The 17,179-nt window shown below is 58.5% G+C and overlaps 1 protein-coding gene across 2 annotated transcripts; it reads left to right on the forward strand.

Moving 5' to 3' along the window:
• The first annotated feature begins 223 nt into the window (after positions 1–223).
• RIPOR1 (RHO family interacting cell polarization regulator 1) lies at positions 224–16,383 on the forward strand. Of its 2 annotated transcripts, none has more exons than XM_082677540.1 (22): positions 224–324; positions 7,876–8,002; positions 8,117–8,269; positions 8,439–8,517; positions 9,228–9,251; positions 9,346–9,399; positions 9,543–9,695; positions 9,797–9,860; positions 9,954–9,997; positions 10,076–10,201; positions 10,654–10,802; positions 10,880–11,009; positions 11,089–12,768; positions 12,853–12,968; positions 13,860–13,992; positions 14,254–14,389; positions 14,514–14,675; positions 14,940–15,098; positions 15,259–15,455; positions 15,545–15,628; positions 15,728–15,818; positions 15,963–16,383. In XM_082677540.1, the coding sequence occupies exons 2-22, from the start codon at positions 7,899–7,901 to the stop codon at positions 16,058–16,060; spliced, it is 3,936 nt and encodes a 1,311-aa protein (XP_082533666.1). In that variant the 5' UTR covers positions 224–324; positions 7,876–7,898; the 3' UTR covers positions 16,061–16,383. The 2 variants fall into 2 exon arrangements, with proteins under 2 accessions (XP_082533666.1, XP_082533667.1); XM_082677541.1 differs by lacking the exon at positions 224–324 and adding an exon at positions 6,914–7,047.
• The last annotated feature ends 796 nt before the right edge of the window (positions 16,384–17,179 follow it).

The following is a 17,179-nucleotide window of genomic DNA, read 5'->3' on the forward strand; positions in this document are numbered from 1 at the left end:
TGTTGTCCAGGGTTCCCCCCCCACCCCGCCCTGTCCTGCCTCGCCCCGCCCCGTCAAGCTGGTGGACGCCGCCAGCCACCGGCCTGCCCCGTTAGCCTAGAGGGCGGAGCGAGCCGTGAGCGCCTCCAGGGGTGCGGGAGCCGCGGGAGCGCAGGGGGTGGGGCCCAGCTGGCCAGGGGAGGAGCGGGGCGTCTGGGCTGCAGGCGGCGGAGCAGAGGGAGGGGCGGGCAGCAGCGGCGGTGACCGCGGCAGCTGCGGCGCGACCTAGCCGGGCAGCGACCAGTGCACGGAGAGTGCGAAGTCCGCGCAGCCCAGCGCAGCCATGTGAGTGTCCCCGCCGTTTCCGGGGGCCGCGGGCAGGGCGGGGGTCGGGTGCGGCGGTTCTGGTGCCTCCCCCCGCCTGGGGAGTCCCAGATCTGCTGCCCCGGCTGAGGCCCTGTCCCGTATCGCGCCATCCCCGGGACCCAGGCCTCGCGGTGTCGTTCCTCCCCTCCTCTCGGGCGCGGAGGACGCCCACAAAAGCCGCCGCCTCTGGGCCTGCCGCACCCGGCGCTGCCTCCTTCCCTCCCACGGCAAGGCCCAGGCGGCCTGTGCCCCGGGGCTCTGGGGTGGGCCAGGCCTGAGGGTGGGCCCTTGGCGCCAGCCTGGGCCCTGGCACGGACGCTCATCGGGAGCCCCACTGCCCTCGCCGCAGGAGAGACTGAGCTGGGAATGGGGAGAGGGCGACGAGGGGTGCAGGCCCGCCTCCGAGATGAGCTAATCTCTCTGGCCTCACCGGCTGGCCTAAGCCGCTTTGGGCCCCGACCCGAGGTGGCCGATCCGGCCTTGGGCTGGGCTGTTCGCCCAAATCTGGCGCGGCCCAGGCCGGAGAGGATAGCCCCGGCGCCGTAGGGGAACAGACCCTGTACCTGGAAATGAGAGGCTGGTGTGGGAATTCTGCAAGCAGCCAGGCCTGGGCAGCCTGCAGAACCAGTTTGGGTAAGGGGCTGCTCACCAGGGCAAGGGGTCTGGGTAAGCCTGGCTTCAGCACCCTGTGTCTCCTCTCCCCGTTAGGCCTGAGTCCAGCCTCCAAGACTGACCCATCTCAGCCAGTTCTGGGTTGCTTCTAATATATGTCCAGGCTGGCTGGCCGAGCACCTACTGTGTGCAGTCCAGTGTAACAATACGGTGGGCCATCTGTGGGGCTTGCCCTGGGCCTGCATCGCTCAGTGCCGGCACAGCCTTCTGAGGAGGGTTACCAGACGATCTGGCAAGTGCAGAAACTGGCCCAGAGAGGTTAAGTAATATTCTGAAGGTCACACAGCTGGTTTGGAGAGAGGTGGGAATTAGACCCAGATTTGAATTCTTGCCACTGCACTATCTGCTTCCCCGGCATGGAGGGTAGCGGCGGGGATGGGTGGGCGGGGAGAGAGATGAGAATTGGAGAGTGAGGTACAAAACCTCCCTGTCAAAAACAATAAACAAACAAAAACAACCCAACAAAAAAAACCTCTCTGTCCTGGGTCCTGTGGGGCAGCAGCTGCAGAGGGGTACCTGGAAATGGGTGGGGATGAGGGGAGCACACAGGGCGCTGGGCTGGGCCCTCCCCGGGTGGAAAAGCTGGCGGGGAGGACGCGGCTGAGTCACTGCGGGCCCCTCGCTGCAGCTCGGACTAGCGCCTCTGGCCAGGCCCGGCCCGGGGAAGGCCACAAGGCTTCCAGTGCGCCGCCGTCCGGGAATGTGACCAGCTGACCAGGGAGGGGGCCGGCAGGAAGTGAGGCCACCCGGCCGCCTCCGCCCGGTTCCGGGGTGGGGGGTCCCAGGCCGCACCGCGCCCCCCTCCCTCCCTGCTCCCGCAGCTGCGGCATGATGTCAGCAGCCGGGTTTGGGGCAGTTGCCATGGAGACAGGGGCAGGCTCAGGAGGGACCCCATTCTTCCTTGAAGCCGCCCCTTGCCCGGGTTATTTTTAGCGTCTGTTTACCTCAGTCCTGGGCAGCCCTGCGGTGGGGCGGGGCCGGACCGGAGACTCCCGGGAAAGCGGCTGGCCTGGCATACCACTGAGCTGGGCCGCACAGGTGGCGGGACCTCCTGACCCACGCAAGTGCACCAGTTTTGGCGTGTAGAGGGTATTAGAGGCCGCGGGATCTGGGGCCACGCAAGCGGGCAGAGTTCCATTCCTAGCTGCCCTGAGCTGGCTATGCTGCAGGCCCCATCACCCTTGAGACCTGGGTTCTTTCCCATGTCCAGAACAGACTTCAGGGCTGCCATAAGTCCAGATAATCCCCTGGCTCTTATCAGCCAGCCCCCACCAACACCAGTTGAGGTGGCCCCTCTCCCTTAGCTCAAGGGGTTCAGCTCTTTCCCTTCCCCCACCCCCAGCAGGGGAGATCCTGCCTATTCACCCCCTGGAATTGTCACTTAGATTGATATTCTAATGGTCATTTAGACCAACAGTTATACATCCTGGTCCCTGTGGCAGAAGCCCAGAGAAAGAAAATTGATGGGACACTCAGCCTACTCTGAGTCCAGCCCATCTACTCAGTTCCAGAATCCCAGGGAACCCCCACCCAGCCCCATTCTCAGAGGGCAGAAGCCCACCTGCTGATACAATCAGAAAGGAAGGAAGGGAAAAGGAAATTGTCTATGAGGTAGAGGAGTTGGGGTAGATAGAGACTTGAAATCTACCCCTCCAGCAGCTCAGGATCTACCTGTATCTGGGCAACCCAGTTCAGTCAGCCCCCAACTCATAATCAGCTCCTGCCTTCCTTCATTGCTTTGATGCAGGGCGCAGAGGGTACAGCAGTGAGCAAAGCAGACAGGCCTCAGCCCCCAGAGTTCACAATCTGGTTGGAAGACAGACCCTAAAGGGGAACTGACAACTGAGTTATGTGGCCTCAGGGATCAGAGAGAGGAAACTATGAGGCACCTTAAAGGGGGACCCAATCCAAGGCAGGCTTCTTTGAGGAAGAAGTAGTAGGGTAAGACTTGAAAAAAGAGAGGGAGCTGGTCAGGCTGAGAGTAGTGGGAAGAGGATATAGGATCAATGAGAGCTGCTGCTTAAATGCTGAAGAGCCTACAGGCATGGGGAGAATTCACAGTATCTGGAACAGAACAATCATGGGGGGAACAGAGGGGAGGAGGAAGGTATATGAGGGAAGGGACAGAGCCTGAAGGTCTTGTGGGTCATGTTAGAGAGTCTGGACTTTATCCTTGGGGTAGAGGAATGCCCATGGATGTTTCACAAGAGTTAGAATAGAGGGAAGTTAAAGATTTAGAGTCCTGGGGTTTGAATCCTGGCCCTACCACTTAACAGCTGTGTAATCTTGGGCAGATTAATAATTGTTAATAACATCAGTTAACATTTGTTGTGTGTTTACAGTGAGGTACTGTGTCCACCCCAACTTCTGTACTCCACATACAATTCTCCCTTCCCCGAACACTCCCAGTAGAGGAAGTATCTCATTTCATCATCCCAACAGCCCTGTGAGATAGTTGTTATTATTATTGTTGTTATCCTCATTTAACAGATGGATACCTGCAGCCCCAAAAGGTTAAGAAATGTCTCGCCCAAAGTCACACAGCCAGTTAGCCTCAGGTTTCTCACCTGTGAAGTGGGACTAGTAGGACACACCCCGTAGGTTTGTTGCCAGAATTAAATGAGATGATGTTTGTTAATTAAGCACAGTGCTTGGCATAGAAATCACTTGATAAAGGACAGTTTTTAGCATTGTCAGGTGACTGGAATTTCAAGAGGGGCAATGCTGTTGTTGAATAGATCATTGTGGGTTAGCATGGAGACAGGGAACCCATTAGGAAGCTGCTGTAGGGTTCTAGGTGAGAATTGGTGATGGCTTGGCCTTGAGTTCTAGCTATAGGGGTGGAGGTGAGGGGGCAGATTCCAGAGACGGCAGGAGTTGGGTGGCTGAGTAGATGTGGGGGTAACAGAGGCTGAGGGATCCACGATGATTCCTAGTTTCTGTCTTGAACAACTGGATAAATAGATGGTGGGGCTGTTGGGGAGAGGTTAAGACTGGGGAGAGTCAGGTTTGAGGAGGAAAGTGGTGACTTTAGTTTGGGGCCTTCAAACTTAGCACATCCCTAATAACCCACTCCACATTGTCACTCAGCTTCCAGGAGGTATCCAGCTGGATAAACAGGCCTGGTGCTCAGAAGAACGGTTTGGGCAAGGAAGAGACATGGAAGCTGGCAAACTTTAGATGGCATTAAGCTGTGGGAGATGTACGCAGCCCATGAGTGGGGAGGATGAGGCCCATTCAGGGATGGGGAGAAAGGCAGATCCTCTGGGAAAATAATAATGTGCAGCCAGAGCAATAGGTGGAAAGCCAGAGGCACGTTGTCTCTTGAAATCCAAGACAAGGAAAGGCTCAAGGAAGAGGAAGAGAACTACACAGTGAAAAGCTTTGCTGAGATCAAGCAGGATAAGGACCAAACATTGGACACTGGATTCAGCAATGGGGAAGTCACTGGTGACCTTGTCCAGACCAGTCAGGGGAGTACTGGGTATAGAAGCTGTACCAAGATAGGAAGAAGAGTGGGTGGGTTTGGAGAGGAAATGGAGGTAGACACCTCTTCAAGAAACTTGGCTCTAAAAGAGCCAAATAGGGTGAGGGGTAGGGTAGCTAGAAAGAGGCTGGGAGTCCACAGAGGGGTCATTTTTTTTTGTAGTTATTTATTTAAAGTTAACTTTATACTGAAATATAATATTCACACAGAAACGGTACATGTCCTAACTGTACAGCTCAGAAGACATTTTCACAAAGGAACACACCCATATAGGATCAGGAAATACAACCCAGATTAGGAAACAGAACATAATCAGTACCCTGTCAGCCCCCTTGCGCTCCCTTCCAGTCACTACTCCCCAGGGTAGTGTCACTACTATTAATAGTCACTACTATTCTGACTTTTGTCACCATAGATTAAGTTTAACTGTTTTTGAACTTTATATCAAGGAACTCAAACATATATTCTCTTTTGTGGTCTTGTTTTTTTCACTCAACATTATGTCTGTAGGATTCATCCACATCGTTGCATGTGGTTGTATATTGTCCATTCTTTTTGTTGTATAGCATTCCATTATCTACTGATGGGCATTTGGATGGTTTCCAAGGTTGTTTTCATCTTCTATGTGGGAGTGACTTGAGCTTGTTTGAGGCTTGTGGAGAAAGTTTGAAACACTCATCTTCCATGGAAAGGGAGAGAGATGGCTAAGGTCACACATGAGGATTTCCCGCATGGGAAACAAAAGCCTGGCTGAGGTTGAGATTTGCTCTTTTCCAGCCCAGCTGCTGTGCCAAGACCTCTGGCAGCTCCCGCCAGCCTGTGCACAGGTGCAGAGAAGGCAGGGGGTTAGGTTGCCCAGGGTTGGTTTCTGCCAGGTAATAGAGAAGCCCAGGGTGCTGGGGATATTGGTAGCAGGTGAGCAAGCTGGAGTGGTGGCTGCAGATCCAGGCTGGTGAGAAGGGTGTGCAAGGAAGGTAGAGAAGAGAAGGTAGGAGAGAACTGGCAGACAGAAAGGAAGCAGAGGCGGATTGTGAGCTCCGTGCAGGGCAATGTCTGTGCAATTCCAGCTGTTATCTCCAGAGACTTGCATAGGGTTGTCACTTGGTAAATAGTTGAATAAATGAGCTGAGGTCTCAAGAGGTCACAGGTAGAAGGCAGGTGAGGTGGGGGTGATGGAGATGTGGTTCTGATTTAGGAAAGGGTCATTCCAGAGCCAGGTGATGAGACTGAGGTGTTCCCATGGAGGGTGGCTGCACGGAGCAGAGAGGCCAGTGTTGGGTGGGCAATCCATGGGAATGCATAGCTGCCAGCATAGGGTGCACAGCATCCAGTCTTCAAGGAGGGAGGGGGAGAGAGCATTTCTCAAACTAGGATCCTTGGACATCTTGCATCTGAATCTGTAGGGGGGTGGTGGGCTGGTTGGAAATGCAGACCCCTGGGCCCACCCCAGCCTCTTGGGGAAAAAGTAAGCCCAGTGCAGCAGAATTGAGCATCAAGGAGCAAGAGTGTTTATGGGGTGGGGGAGCACCCAGGCCATCTGAGAGGATGAGATGCTCAATGGACCCTGAGTATGGTGGCCTTTATCCAGGCTAGAGTTGGATAGGGATAGTCAATAAAGAGATACTGGGGGCAAGAAAGGGCCAACAGCAAGGGGATTCAGCCCATGTGAGGTGGGGGCCAGAAGGATGGGGCCTCTGCCCTAGGATGCAGCTTCTGCCAGAGAGAAGGCCCTGATTGGGGAATGGGACCGGATCCTCTATCCTGTGGCCTGGGGGTAGAGAGGGTGTCCAGACTGAGCATCCCCTCTGAGGGTGGAGGGATGGGGGTGGTGCAGGGTGCTATGGGACTCTCTGCACCCAGTTGCTTCTCTTCCTTCTCTCGGTGGCAACACATAATATGGGGTTGATCCAGTCCCCCACTTTTAGCTCCTTCTCAGCCTCCAAACCCCCTCATGCTCAGTGCTTCTCTGCCGTCCTTTGGCACAGCCCCTACAGTTAGCACCCCCAGCCCTTCCTTCTACTCTCTCAGCCCCTGCTCTCTAGCCTTCACACACTCAGAACCCCAACTCTCAGCCCTCTGTCCAGCTCTCTCTCAGCACTCCTCAAAAGCCACACTGTGAGCCCCCTGTGCTAACTGCACCCAATTCAGCCCCACACGGTGTCCTCACTCTGTTTATCCCTCCATATTCACCGCCGCCCTCGACTCCCTTTACCCACACTCCTGACCCAGCCGAGAAGACCCCTGTCAGTCCCCTGCCTGTGGGGAACCTCCAGTCACCCCTCCCAGAGGCTGGGAGGGGGGCCAAGGGCCAGGTGCCCCCGTGGTCCGGCGGGTCCCGCCCCATCCCGGCGGGCTGAGTCAGGCGGCAGGAACTGGGCGGGGGGCGGCGCCAGGAGGAGCTGAAGCAGGAGCCAGAGTCGCTGGGAGCGAACGCGGAGCCCAGCCCGGCCGGCACCGAGTGGCCCTGGGCCGGCGGGGACACGGGGGGCAAGCACGGAGCTTGGAGGGCTGTCCCGGACTTACCATGAACTCCAAGAAGAGAGGTAGGACCTGGTCCGGGGCTGCGGAGGCTCCGGGGCTGGTCCCAGGGGGCTGCGGGCCGCGTTCTGTGGGCCTGGGGCGCGTGTTTCGCCGGAGCGGTGTGGGGGTCTACGGAGGATCTCTTCCTGCTAAGGTCACGGGCAAAGGCTGCTGTCTGTGACTCAGTTTCCCGGTTGGAGTCTCAGGAAGGTGGAGGGGGCGGGGCACTTCTCGGCACTGCCCCCCAACCTGGGAATCCCCCGGCTCTGGGCACCGGGAGGGCTCTGGCGTCTGGGCGCCTCGGAGCGGGTGGGGGCTGGAGGGGAGCAGCTTCCGCAGGGCGGCCGGTGTGGGGAGCCCAACCTGCACAGGCCGGGCCTGCCAGGCAGCTCCGCTGGGCTCAAAGCACGCACCCCGCCCCGCCCCGTGACCTCCTACGGCCTCTCGGGGTGTGGGCGTGGGAGCTCCTGGTCCACTTGGGGGGAGGAGGTCAGGGCAGGGCTGGGGAGCCCGCCCCACCCCCGGGTAAACAGGCGCTTCCGCACATTCTTTGCGCGCCCCTCCCCTTTCCTGCCCCTTCCCAGCCCGGGGAGGGTCCCAGTGCGACCCCCCTTCCTGCCCCGCGCAGCAGGCGGAGCCTGCACCTCTGCAGGAAGTGGGGGCGTAGCCGAGGCCACGCTGAGTCCGACACCGAGTCACCCGCGGCCGCCCTGTCATAAGCACCAGGGCTGCTGGGGTTCGGACTCCAGCCTCAGGCCGTGGCCGGCAGGACTGAGATACAGAGTCGGGGCCGCGGGGAGGGGGCTTCAAGGGCCTGATTGGCGCTGTACACCCTCACTCGCCACCCCCAGGGAGCCCTGCGCGGACTCATTCCATGATGTCCCTGTCGGTGCGGCCGCAGCGCCGCCTGCTCAGCGCCCGGGTCAATAGGAGCCAGTCCTTCGCAGGCGTCCTCGGCAGCCAGGAGCGGGGGCCCAGGTACGCGGCAGAGGGGGGCTTATGGGGTCAAGAGAGTCTGACCGGGTTGGAGTGTGCAAGTGAGGGCTTGGGGAATGACTTCTTGCCCCCTCCTGAGTGCAGTCTCTTCTTCAGGAGCTTCCCAGCCTTCAGTCCCCCGGGGCCCCCACGGAAGCCCCCAGCGCTCTCCCGAGTGTCCAAGATGTTTTCAGTGGCGCACCCGGCCCCCAAGGTCCCACAGCCTGAGCGGCTGGACCTGGTGTACACGACGCTCAAGCGAGGCCTGACGTAAGCAGTGCCCTCCCAATGCCTTGTCCCATGATCCCTCCCTAAGTCCTCATTCCCTTTCTGCTAGTAGGAACCTTCCCCAGCCTCACACCCTCTCCTCACTGCCTGTTCCCTGGGCAGGTAGAAGCTGGAGAGGTAAGATAACTCTTGTGGTCACCCCTTTCCCCAGGGCCTATTTGGAAGTGCACCAGCAGGAGCAGGAGAAACTCCAAAGACAGATAAGGGAGTCCAAGAGGAATTCTCGCCTGGTAAGTGAAGGGTTGGCATCCCGTATGCCCAGGATTAATATGCCCTTTGCTCTTGTGGTGTGGGGGACTGGGCAGCACCAGCCCTGGGTGACATCAGAGCTGTTTTCTGGGGTGATTTGGTCCAGGTGTGACTAGAAAAGGGGGTATCAGGGAAGGCTGGGGAGGTTCCTCTCCTCAGCTTTCCCAGGCTGCATGTACTTTGCCCGGGACCCAGTGCCTGTCCATGGGAGCTTCCAGTGGGTTGGGTCAAACCCCACAGACGTGGACAGCAGAAGATTATGTTGTAGTGGTACTGAGGGAGAGCCATGGTTCTTCCTGGGGAACAGGTCAGGGCTTCCCAGAGGAAGAAACATTTCTGCTGGGTCTTGAAGCATGAACAGGAGTTCCCTGGTAGAGGGAACCATGCATGAGGAGGCACAGAGCTCTCTTCCTAGGGGTTGTAGAAAAGGCAGTGGGCCAGGGGAGGGATCCCATGGAAGAGGTGGGGGGAAGAGTACTAGAGGGGCCTTGGGGACCAAATCTATGACACCAGCAAAGACCAGGCACGTGGGAAGGTAGGTCAGTCCCTGCTTTGACTGGAATGGCTGTGGACTGTGGTGTGAGAGGGAGGAAGGCTGTGATGAAAAGGAGCTAGGTAGGTCTGGGTGAGCAACTGCCCCTGCTGGAGTACTTCCCCTACCTCCTAATGCCCCCCTCATCTCTCCCCGCAGGGCTTCCTGTATGACTTAGACAAGGTGAGTGTATAGAGAATGGTGTTGAAAGAGGTTGGCTCAGGGGGAGGTAAAGGGCCCTGGGCCTCAGGCTTCTCCTAACGCACCTCTCCCCCAGCAAGTCAAGTCCATTGAACGCTTCCTACGACGGCTGGAGTTCCACGCCAGCAAGGTACTTGTGCAGCATGCGTGTGTGCATGCAGCGTGGGGTGGGGGATTGGGTATCACAGGGAGATGGGATGATGCTAGGCCCTGGGTGAGCAACCCCAGTAGTGAGTCTCAATCCCCCCTCTGCCACCCCACTCATCTGCCCAGATCGACGAGCTGTACGAGGCATACTGTGTCCAGCGGCGTCTCCGGGATGGCGCCTACAACATGGTCCGTGCCTACAGCACCGGCTCCCCAGGGAGCCGTGAGGCCCGGGACAGCCTGGCCGAGGCTACTCGGGGGCATCGGGAGTACACAGAGGTGAGGGATGTGTGCCTGTGAGGCAGAGGCACAGAGTGTGGCAGAGCTGGTGAGAGGGGACTGGTTCTTGACCTCCTCCTGTCCCTGCCCATCCCTCTCAGAGCATGTGCCTGCTGGAGAGTGAGCTGGAAGCACAGCTGGGCGAGTTCCATCTCCGGATGAAAGGTACCAAGTGGTGAGGCCGACTGGTGGCGGGGAGAGGGAGGTGTGTGCCTGAGACCCCTGGACCCAGCTCATCTACTTCTCCCCCACTCCCAGGGCTGGCCGGCTTCGCCAGGCTATGTGTGGGCGATCAGTATGAGGTAGGAGGATGGGCAGGGAAGGGCTGGGATGGCAGGGTCGCAACACCAAGGGCTGCTTCAACCTGCCTCTTCCCCTAGATCTGCATGAAATATGGGCGTCAGCGCTGGAAACTACGGGGCCGCATAGAGGGTAGTGGAAAGCAGGTGTGGGACAGTGAGGAAACCGTCTTTCTTCCTCTGCTCACGGAGTTCCTGTCCATCAAGGTGATGTCTCTGCCCAGAACCATAGGACACCAAGATCCTGTGGCTCTATGACCCTGTGAACCCCTTATGATCCTCATGACCCTGAGACCCTTACCCCTGTGACCCCCATCTGGTTCCATGGCCCTCTGTGAATGTGTGACCCCTTGACCTTCATGACCCTGTGATTTCCTTGTGACCTCCTGACCTTGTGAATATATGACCCCTGAACTCTCATGAGGCTGTGACTCCCACGACCTCAATGACTACAAATTTAGACCTCTGGTCCCCGTGCTCCCAGGCTGCTTCGAGCCTCCATGGCCCCATTACCCTGAGAACTCCATTCCCTGTAACTTCCTCATGGCCCAATGACCCTGTGACTGTCACATAACCTCTATGCAAATTCAGACCTCTGATCTCCCACAATCTCATGACCCCTACACCCTTGTGATCCCACCATGCATTCTTGGCTACAGGTGACAGAACTGAAGGGCCTGGCCAACCATGTGGTTGTAGGCAGCGTCTCCTGTGAGACCAAGGATCTGTTCGCTGCCCTGCCCCAGGTTGTAGCTGTGGACATTAATGACCTCGGCACCATCAAGCTCAGCCTGGAAGTCACGTGGAGGTTGGTGGGGCTGAGGGGCTTGGAGACGGGGCTGGGGCTTCATGTTAGCACCTTCTAACAGCTTTTTCCCTCTCCAGTCCCTTCGACAAGGATGACCAGCCCTCAGCCGCTTCTACTGTCAACAAGGCCTCCACAGTCACCAAGCGCTTCTCCACCTATAGCCAGAGCCCACCAGACACGCCCTCGCTTCGGGAACAGGCCTTCTATGTGAGTCACATCCCAGGCTCAGCTCCCCATCCAGGGGTTTGCTGGGGGTGATCCTGAGATGTCCTTTTCTCTCTCCTAGAATATGCTGAGGCGGCAGGAGGAGCTGGAGAATGGGACAGCGTGGTCCCTGTCGTCCGAATCTTCCGATGACTCCTCTAGCCCACAGCTCTCAGGCACTGCACGCCACTCCTCAGCCCCCAGGCCCCTGGTGCAGCAGCCTGAGCCTCTGCCCATCCAGGTTGCCTTCCGTAGGGCTGAGACCTCCACTTCTGGAACCGTGGATGAGGAGGGGGCCATGGCCCCAGCCCTGGCCAATGGGCATGCCCCCTACAGCCGGACTCTGAGCCATATCAGTGAGGCCAGTGTGGATGCTGCCCTGGCTGAGGCTTCAGTGGAGGCTGCAGGCCTAGAAAGTCTAGTCCAGGGACCCAGCCCACCTGCACATCCAGGTCCCACACATGGGGAGCACCCTAGTCCTGTCCCTTCTGCCCTGGACCCTGGCCATTCTGCCATAAGCCCCGCTCTCAGTACAACAGGCCCTGCCCACACATCTACAGACCCTGCCCCCTCCGCACACCTAGACTCAGTTAACAAGGCCATAAATTCTAGCTCTCCTGAATTGCCAGACCCCACCCACACCACTACAAGCGCCACCTCTAGTGTTGTAAGCCCTACCCATAGTGCTCCAAGCCTTACTCACACTACCACAGTTTCTACCCACAAGACTGTGGTCTCTACCATCACTATTACAGGCCCTACCCCCAGTACCACAGGGTCAGTCCAGACCACCACAAGTCCCACCCACAAGCCGATGCTTTCTACCGTCACTCCTGTAGCTCCTGTACCCAATACTACAGACCCAGTCCAGACCACCACAAGCCTCAGCCACACTGTCACAAACCTGACACACACTGTCACAAGCCCCACCAACAAACACGTGATCTCTACCCTCTCTACTGCAGGCCCTACCCCCAGTACCACACACCCAGCCCAGACTACCACAAGCCCCACCCACACTACTACTAGCCCCACCCATACTACTGCAAGCCCTACCCATACCACCATAAGCCCCACCCACACTGCTACAAGCCCTACCCATACCATAACAAGCCCCGCCCATACCATAATAAGCCCTGCCAACACTACTGCAAGCTCTACCCACACCACCACAAGCAGTACCCACACTACTGCAACCCCTACCCACACAGCCAGGATTTCAACTCACACCGCTACACCCAATGCTAAGGACCCAGTCCAGATCACCGGGAGTCCTACCCATTCTGTCACAAGTCCCACGCTTATAACTGTAAGCCCTTCCACTTTTCTAGACCTTGCCACGCTCTCCAACCCCTCTGCAAACACAGACCCTCCCCTCCCAGGCATCGACCCCCTGTCCTGTAGCTACCCAGCCTCCACTTCCTGCACTCAGGCAGACCCCATAGCCCTCAGCACCTCCCACCCAAGTCCTACTTGCTCCAGTTGGGAACCCCTCACAAGCCCTTCCCCAAAACTCCCAGAAGCCATCCGTCAGAGCCCAAGTCCCCCTCCCTCACCCCTAGCCCCTGTGCCCCAGCATTCAGACCCTAGAGTGGCCAGGGCTGCCCAGGCCCCAGTTCCAGGGGCAGCTGGAGGTGCTGGGGACAGGAAACTGGAAGAGGCACTGGGGGCCCTAATGGCTGCCCTGGATGACTATCGTGGCCAGTTTCCTGAGCTGCAGGGCCTGGAGCAGGAGGTGACCCGGCTGGAGAGTCTGCTTATGGTGAGGAGGGCTGGGCTGGTTTGCGGCAGCGCAGGGAGGGCAGCCAGGCAGGGGCGACAGCTCTGACGCCCTTCACAACCCCAGCAGAGACAAGGCCTGACTCGCAGCCGGGCCTCCAGTCTTAGCATCACTGTGGAGCATGCCCTGGAGAGCTTCAGCTTCCTCAATGAAGATGAAGACAATGACAGTCCTGGGGACAGGTGAGAGGGGCTAGGAGCGGGGGAAGAGGGGAGGTGAGTAGCTGGTGAAGGAGAAAGGCGAGAAAGGGGAACAGGTGAGGTGAGGCCAGGGGGAGCACGTAAAGAGAGCAGTAAGATGGGTGGTGGGCTCGAGGGAGGTGGGTGGGAGGGGATGGACTTGCTGGCGGGTACATCTGTGTTCATCTCTCCCACGTACTCCTCGTGTGTCCTTGTTGCTCATGTTTTCAATCCCATCTGTATCCCCAGTGCTTCTGGTCACCTTCCTCCTCATCCCTGCAGTGTCTGCCTCCTCCATCGGTCCCCACCAGCTCCTGAGCCTCCAGCTCCTCCTCTCTTCCTTGGCCTCACCTTGAACCTACCCTATGAACGAGCCTTTACTATGCCTCTCCATGCATCCTGTGCCCCCCAGCATCAACCCCCTCTGTCTGGACCCCAGCTTTCCCAGAGACCCTGGCCCCTTGGCTCTTTGTCCCAGAGTGGCCTTTGCCGATTCCCAGTTGAAGGTCATGCCCAGCCCCTCCTCCCTCCAGTGCTGCCTAGGTTATGGCCCCGTGCCCTGCGCCTCTTGGGCCGCAATCCCTTGCAGTCCACATTGCGTAGACCATCCCGCCTGCAACCCTACTCCCGCCCATCCCAGCCCCGGCGGCCCCAGAGGTCCCAGCAGTCCTAGCTGGAGGTAGCCCTGGGCAGACAGGCTCTGGAGACCCCTGCTACCACCTGCTGGTCCCAGCCCTTTCCTCCGTCTGGAAGTCCTCCGTGAACTTACCCATTGTCTGTTGTTTGTGCATGATGTGTTCTTCTGTTCTCGGATGGGGGGAACTTAATAAAAATACTCTGGTGACCAGATGATGATGTGTGCTCCTGGGGCGGTTGACCCCATTTTTCTCTCAGGCCCCCAAACAGCCCGGAGCCTGGGGCTGAGGACAGCCTCGACTCACCTAGTGCCCGACCCCTCAGCACAGAGTGTCCAGCTCTGGACACTGCCTTGGTCCAGCATCTGTACCACTGCAGCTGCCTCCTGCTGGTGAGGCTAGTGGTATTCCCCTACCCTTCCCTTGTAGCCCCTTCCCCCAGGGAGCCCTACACTTCAATCCTGGCCCTGCACACCTCCTCTGAATTCCACTCCCCAATGTCCCAGGGCCTGGCTCTTGCTGAATAGAACACCTCCCACACTCTGGCTCCCCCAAGTCTCTCCCGATGCATGCAGGGACTGGTAGTCCCTGGTCTCCACCCTCCCTAAGCTCTGTCTTGAGGTCTGAGCTACTTGGCCATCCCTATTCTCCAGAAACTGGGCACATTTGGGCCCCTGCGCTGCCAAGAGGCATGGGCCCTGGAGCGACTACTACGGGAGGCCCGAGTGCTCGAAGCAGTATGTGAGCTTAGCAGGCGATGGGAAATCCCTGCCACCTCTGCCCAGGAAGGTAAAAGCTGTGTGGGCTCTGCCTCATGTCTGCCCCAAAGTTCCTCCCTTGCCCTATCCCACCTATGCGCCTGTCTCCCCACCGGCCTGTCCTGTTGCTGACAGTTTCCTGCACCTCCTCACAGTGGTGCAGTTCTCGGCCTCCCGGCCCGGCTTCCTGATCTTCTGGGACCAATGTACAGAGGGACTCAGCCCCTTCATCTGCCCCGTGGAGCGGGTGCTCCTCACCTTCTGCAATCAGTACGGCGCCCGTCTCTCCCTGCGCCAGCCAGGCTTAGCTGAGGCTGGTGAGTGGGCTGCCTACCTCCCCCTTTGCTCTCCTTTCTCAGATCCCCAGTGATGGGACCTCAGGGAAAGCCAGGTCAGCCCACAGAGACATGCTGAGATGAGCACTGGGAAGAAACATCGAAGGCTCATGCCTCAGCACAAAAGGGCCCAGATTGGACCCTTTTGTGCTGGGTCCCTGCACCTGCACGTGGGGTGGGAGCACTCTTCCCGCTAAGGACCCAGGTCCATCCACACCCTGAGACCTGCGGCACTGCCTCCCACAGTGTGTGTCAAGTTCCTGGAGGATGCCCTGGGGCAGAAGCTGCCCCGGAGGCCCCAGTCAGGCCCTGGAGAGCAGCTCACCGTCTTCCAGTTCTGGAGTTACTTCGAAGCCTTGGACAGCTCCTCCATGGAGGCCTATGTGACCGAGACTGCCGAGGAGGGTGAGGCAGTAGCCCTGGTCACAAAGTGGCCTGATGCTATGGGTGGGTCTGAAAGTGTGAATTCAGGACATGAAGGTACAAAAGAACCCACCCCGGGAGGCTCTTTGCCCTGCCAGCTTGTTCCAACTGACACCCCCCCCGCCCGGCTTCCTTTTTTCAGTGTTACTGGTGCGGAATCTGAACTCAGATGACCAGGCTGTGGTGCTGAAAGCCCTGAGGTTGGCACCTGAGGGGCGGCTTCGAAGGGATGGGCTCCGGGCCCTCAGCTCCCTGCTTGTCCATGGCAACAACAAGGTCATGGCTGCTGTCAGCACTCAGCTGCGGAGCCTGTCACTGGGCCCTGCCTTCCGGGAAAGGGTAAGAGTCAGGCAGGGCTCCCTGAGGGCAAAGGCTGGGGTCCCAGGCTCCCAGTGTCTGGCTAAGTCTGCCTTCCCACCCTTAACCAGGCTCTACTCTGCTTCCTGGACCAGCTCGAGGATGAGGATGTGCAGACGAGAGTGGCTGGCTGCTTGGCCCTGGGCTGCATCAAGGTGACCCCTTTCTCTCCCCTCCCAGCTCCCCAAGCCCTGGGTCCTGAGCCTTTCTCACCTGCTGCACTGGGCCCACCTCAATGCTCTCTCCCCCGATAGGCTCCTGAAGGCATTGAGCCCCTGGTGTACCTGTGCCAAACGGACACAGAAGCCGTGAGGGAAGCAGCTCGGCAGAGCCTGCAGCAATGCGGTGAGACTGGGGAATCGGAGATATGGGTCAAGTTGAGTTCTATGACATTTTGGCTGCTGGGAATAGGGGTGAGATGGGGTCAGGGGTGAGGTGGGGTCAGGGCGGGGCTGGGGCCTCTCCTGATCCCATCTTTATCCGTTACAGGAGAAGAGGGACAGTCTGCCCATCGACGGCTGGAGGAGTCACTGGATGCCCTGCCCCGCATCTTCGGGCCCGGCAGCATGGCCAGCACGGCATTTTAAACTCCCCACCCACCGGCCCCCAGTGCCCCTTCCCCCCACTTTCAGGGCTTACCAGGCACTGGCAGGGAGGGTGAGGGCTGGCTCCAGACACTCCTCCCTCACAGATTCCTATCAATGAAAATCTAATATATTCTCCTTTTGTCCTCGGGGTGGGTAGAGTCAGTGCCGCAGTCAAGTGCCTCCCAGCCTCGGCTCAGCACACTTGCCATAGATCGGTGTCCCGGGCCTGGCCGTCCTGCCTCTGCCCTGCCACGTCCCTTGGTTTTGTATTTTATTTACAGAGTTTTACAGAAAATAAAAAAGCAAAATGCCTTTCCTACGTAGCCTGGACTGGTGCACTACTGACCTTCTGCTCCAGCACACTCTGGCTGTGGCCCTGACACTAGTGTGTCCACACTCCAGCTGTGACAATGCCATGTGCTTTTGCCCTGGAAATCCAGATGGAAGAGAGCTCAGAGGCTGGAACTGCGCTTGGAAAAGAGGGCAGAGGAAGAGGGTGGTGGAGTGTTGCTGAGGAGGCCCGGGCTGCAGGTGGGTGTACCCTGGGCCTGGAAGCTGTGGGCCTAGACTGGAGCCAAACTGTGGAGTTGGCCTAGAGAAGGCCCAAAGGGTGCCAGTCCTGGGAATGGCTCCCTGGCAGCCAGCTCACTTGGCCAGGAGGCAAAGAGGAAGCAGGCAGGAAAAGGTGTGGTGGTGGCTGGAGCTTCTGGCCACCAGGGAGCAGCAGAACCCTGTCAGGGAATGCCAGGCTTCTGGGTCTTCGCCTCAGCCCAGGCAGCTTCCTACAGAAGGGGCTGAGCACAAGGAGCTCCTTGAGCGCTGGGTAGTTGAGAGGAGATTCTTGCCGAGGGGAAGAGCTGGGGCCTGGGAGGCAGGAGACCCGGATGGCTGCCCTGTGACTCTAAACAGAAGGTCCCTCCTCTCCCTGAGCCACCTCCTCTCCGTAATAACAAACGTGACTAAACCCTGTGACCTCCCCACAGCTGGCAGGCTTGTGCTGCTTCAGGAAAGAGGGCTCTAGGGAGAGGGCTCACGTGAGTTTATTAACCCCAGAAAGTTAAGTGTTCAATGGGAGGAGGCTGAGGGTGGGGGGACTTCAGCATGGCAGGCCTGTTCTAA

Source organism: Grampus griseus (genome assembly GCF_964374135.1).
Source record: "Grampus griseus genome assembly, chromosome: 19".
Lineage (NCBI taxonomy): Eukaryota > Metazoa > Chordata > Mammalia > Artiodactyla > Delphinidae > Grampus > Grampus griseus.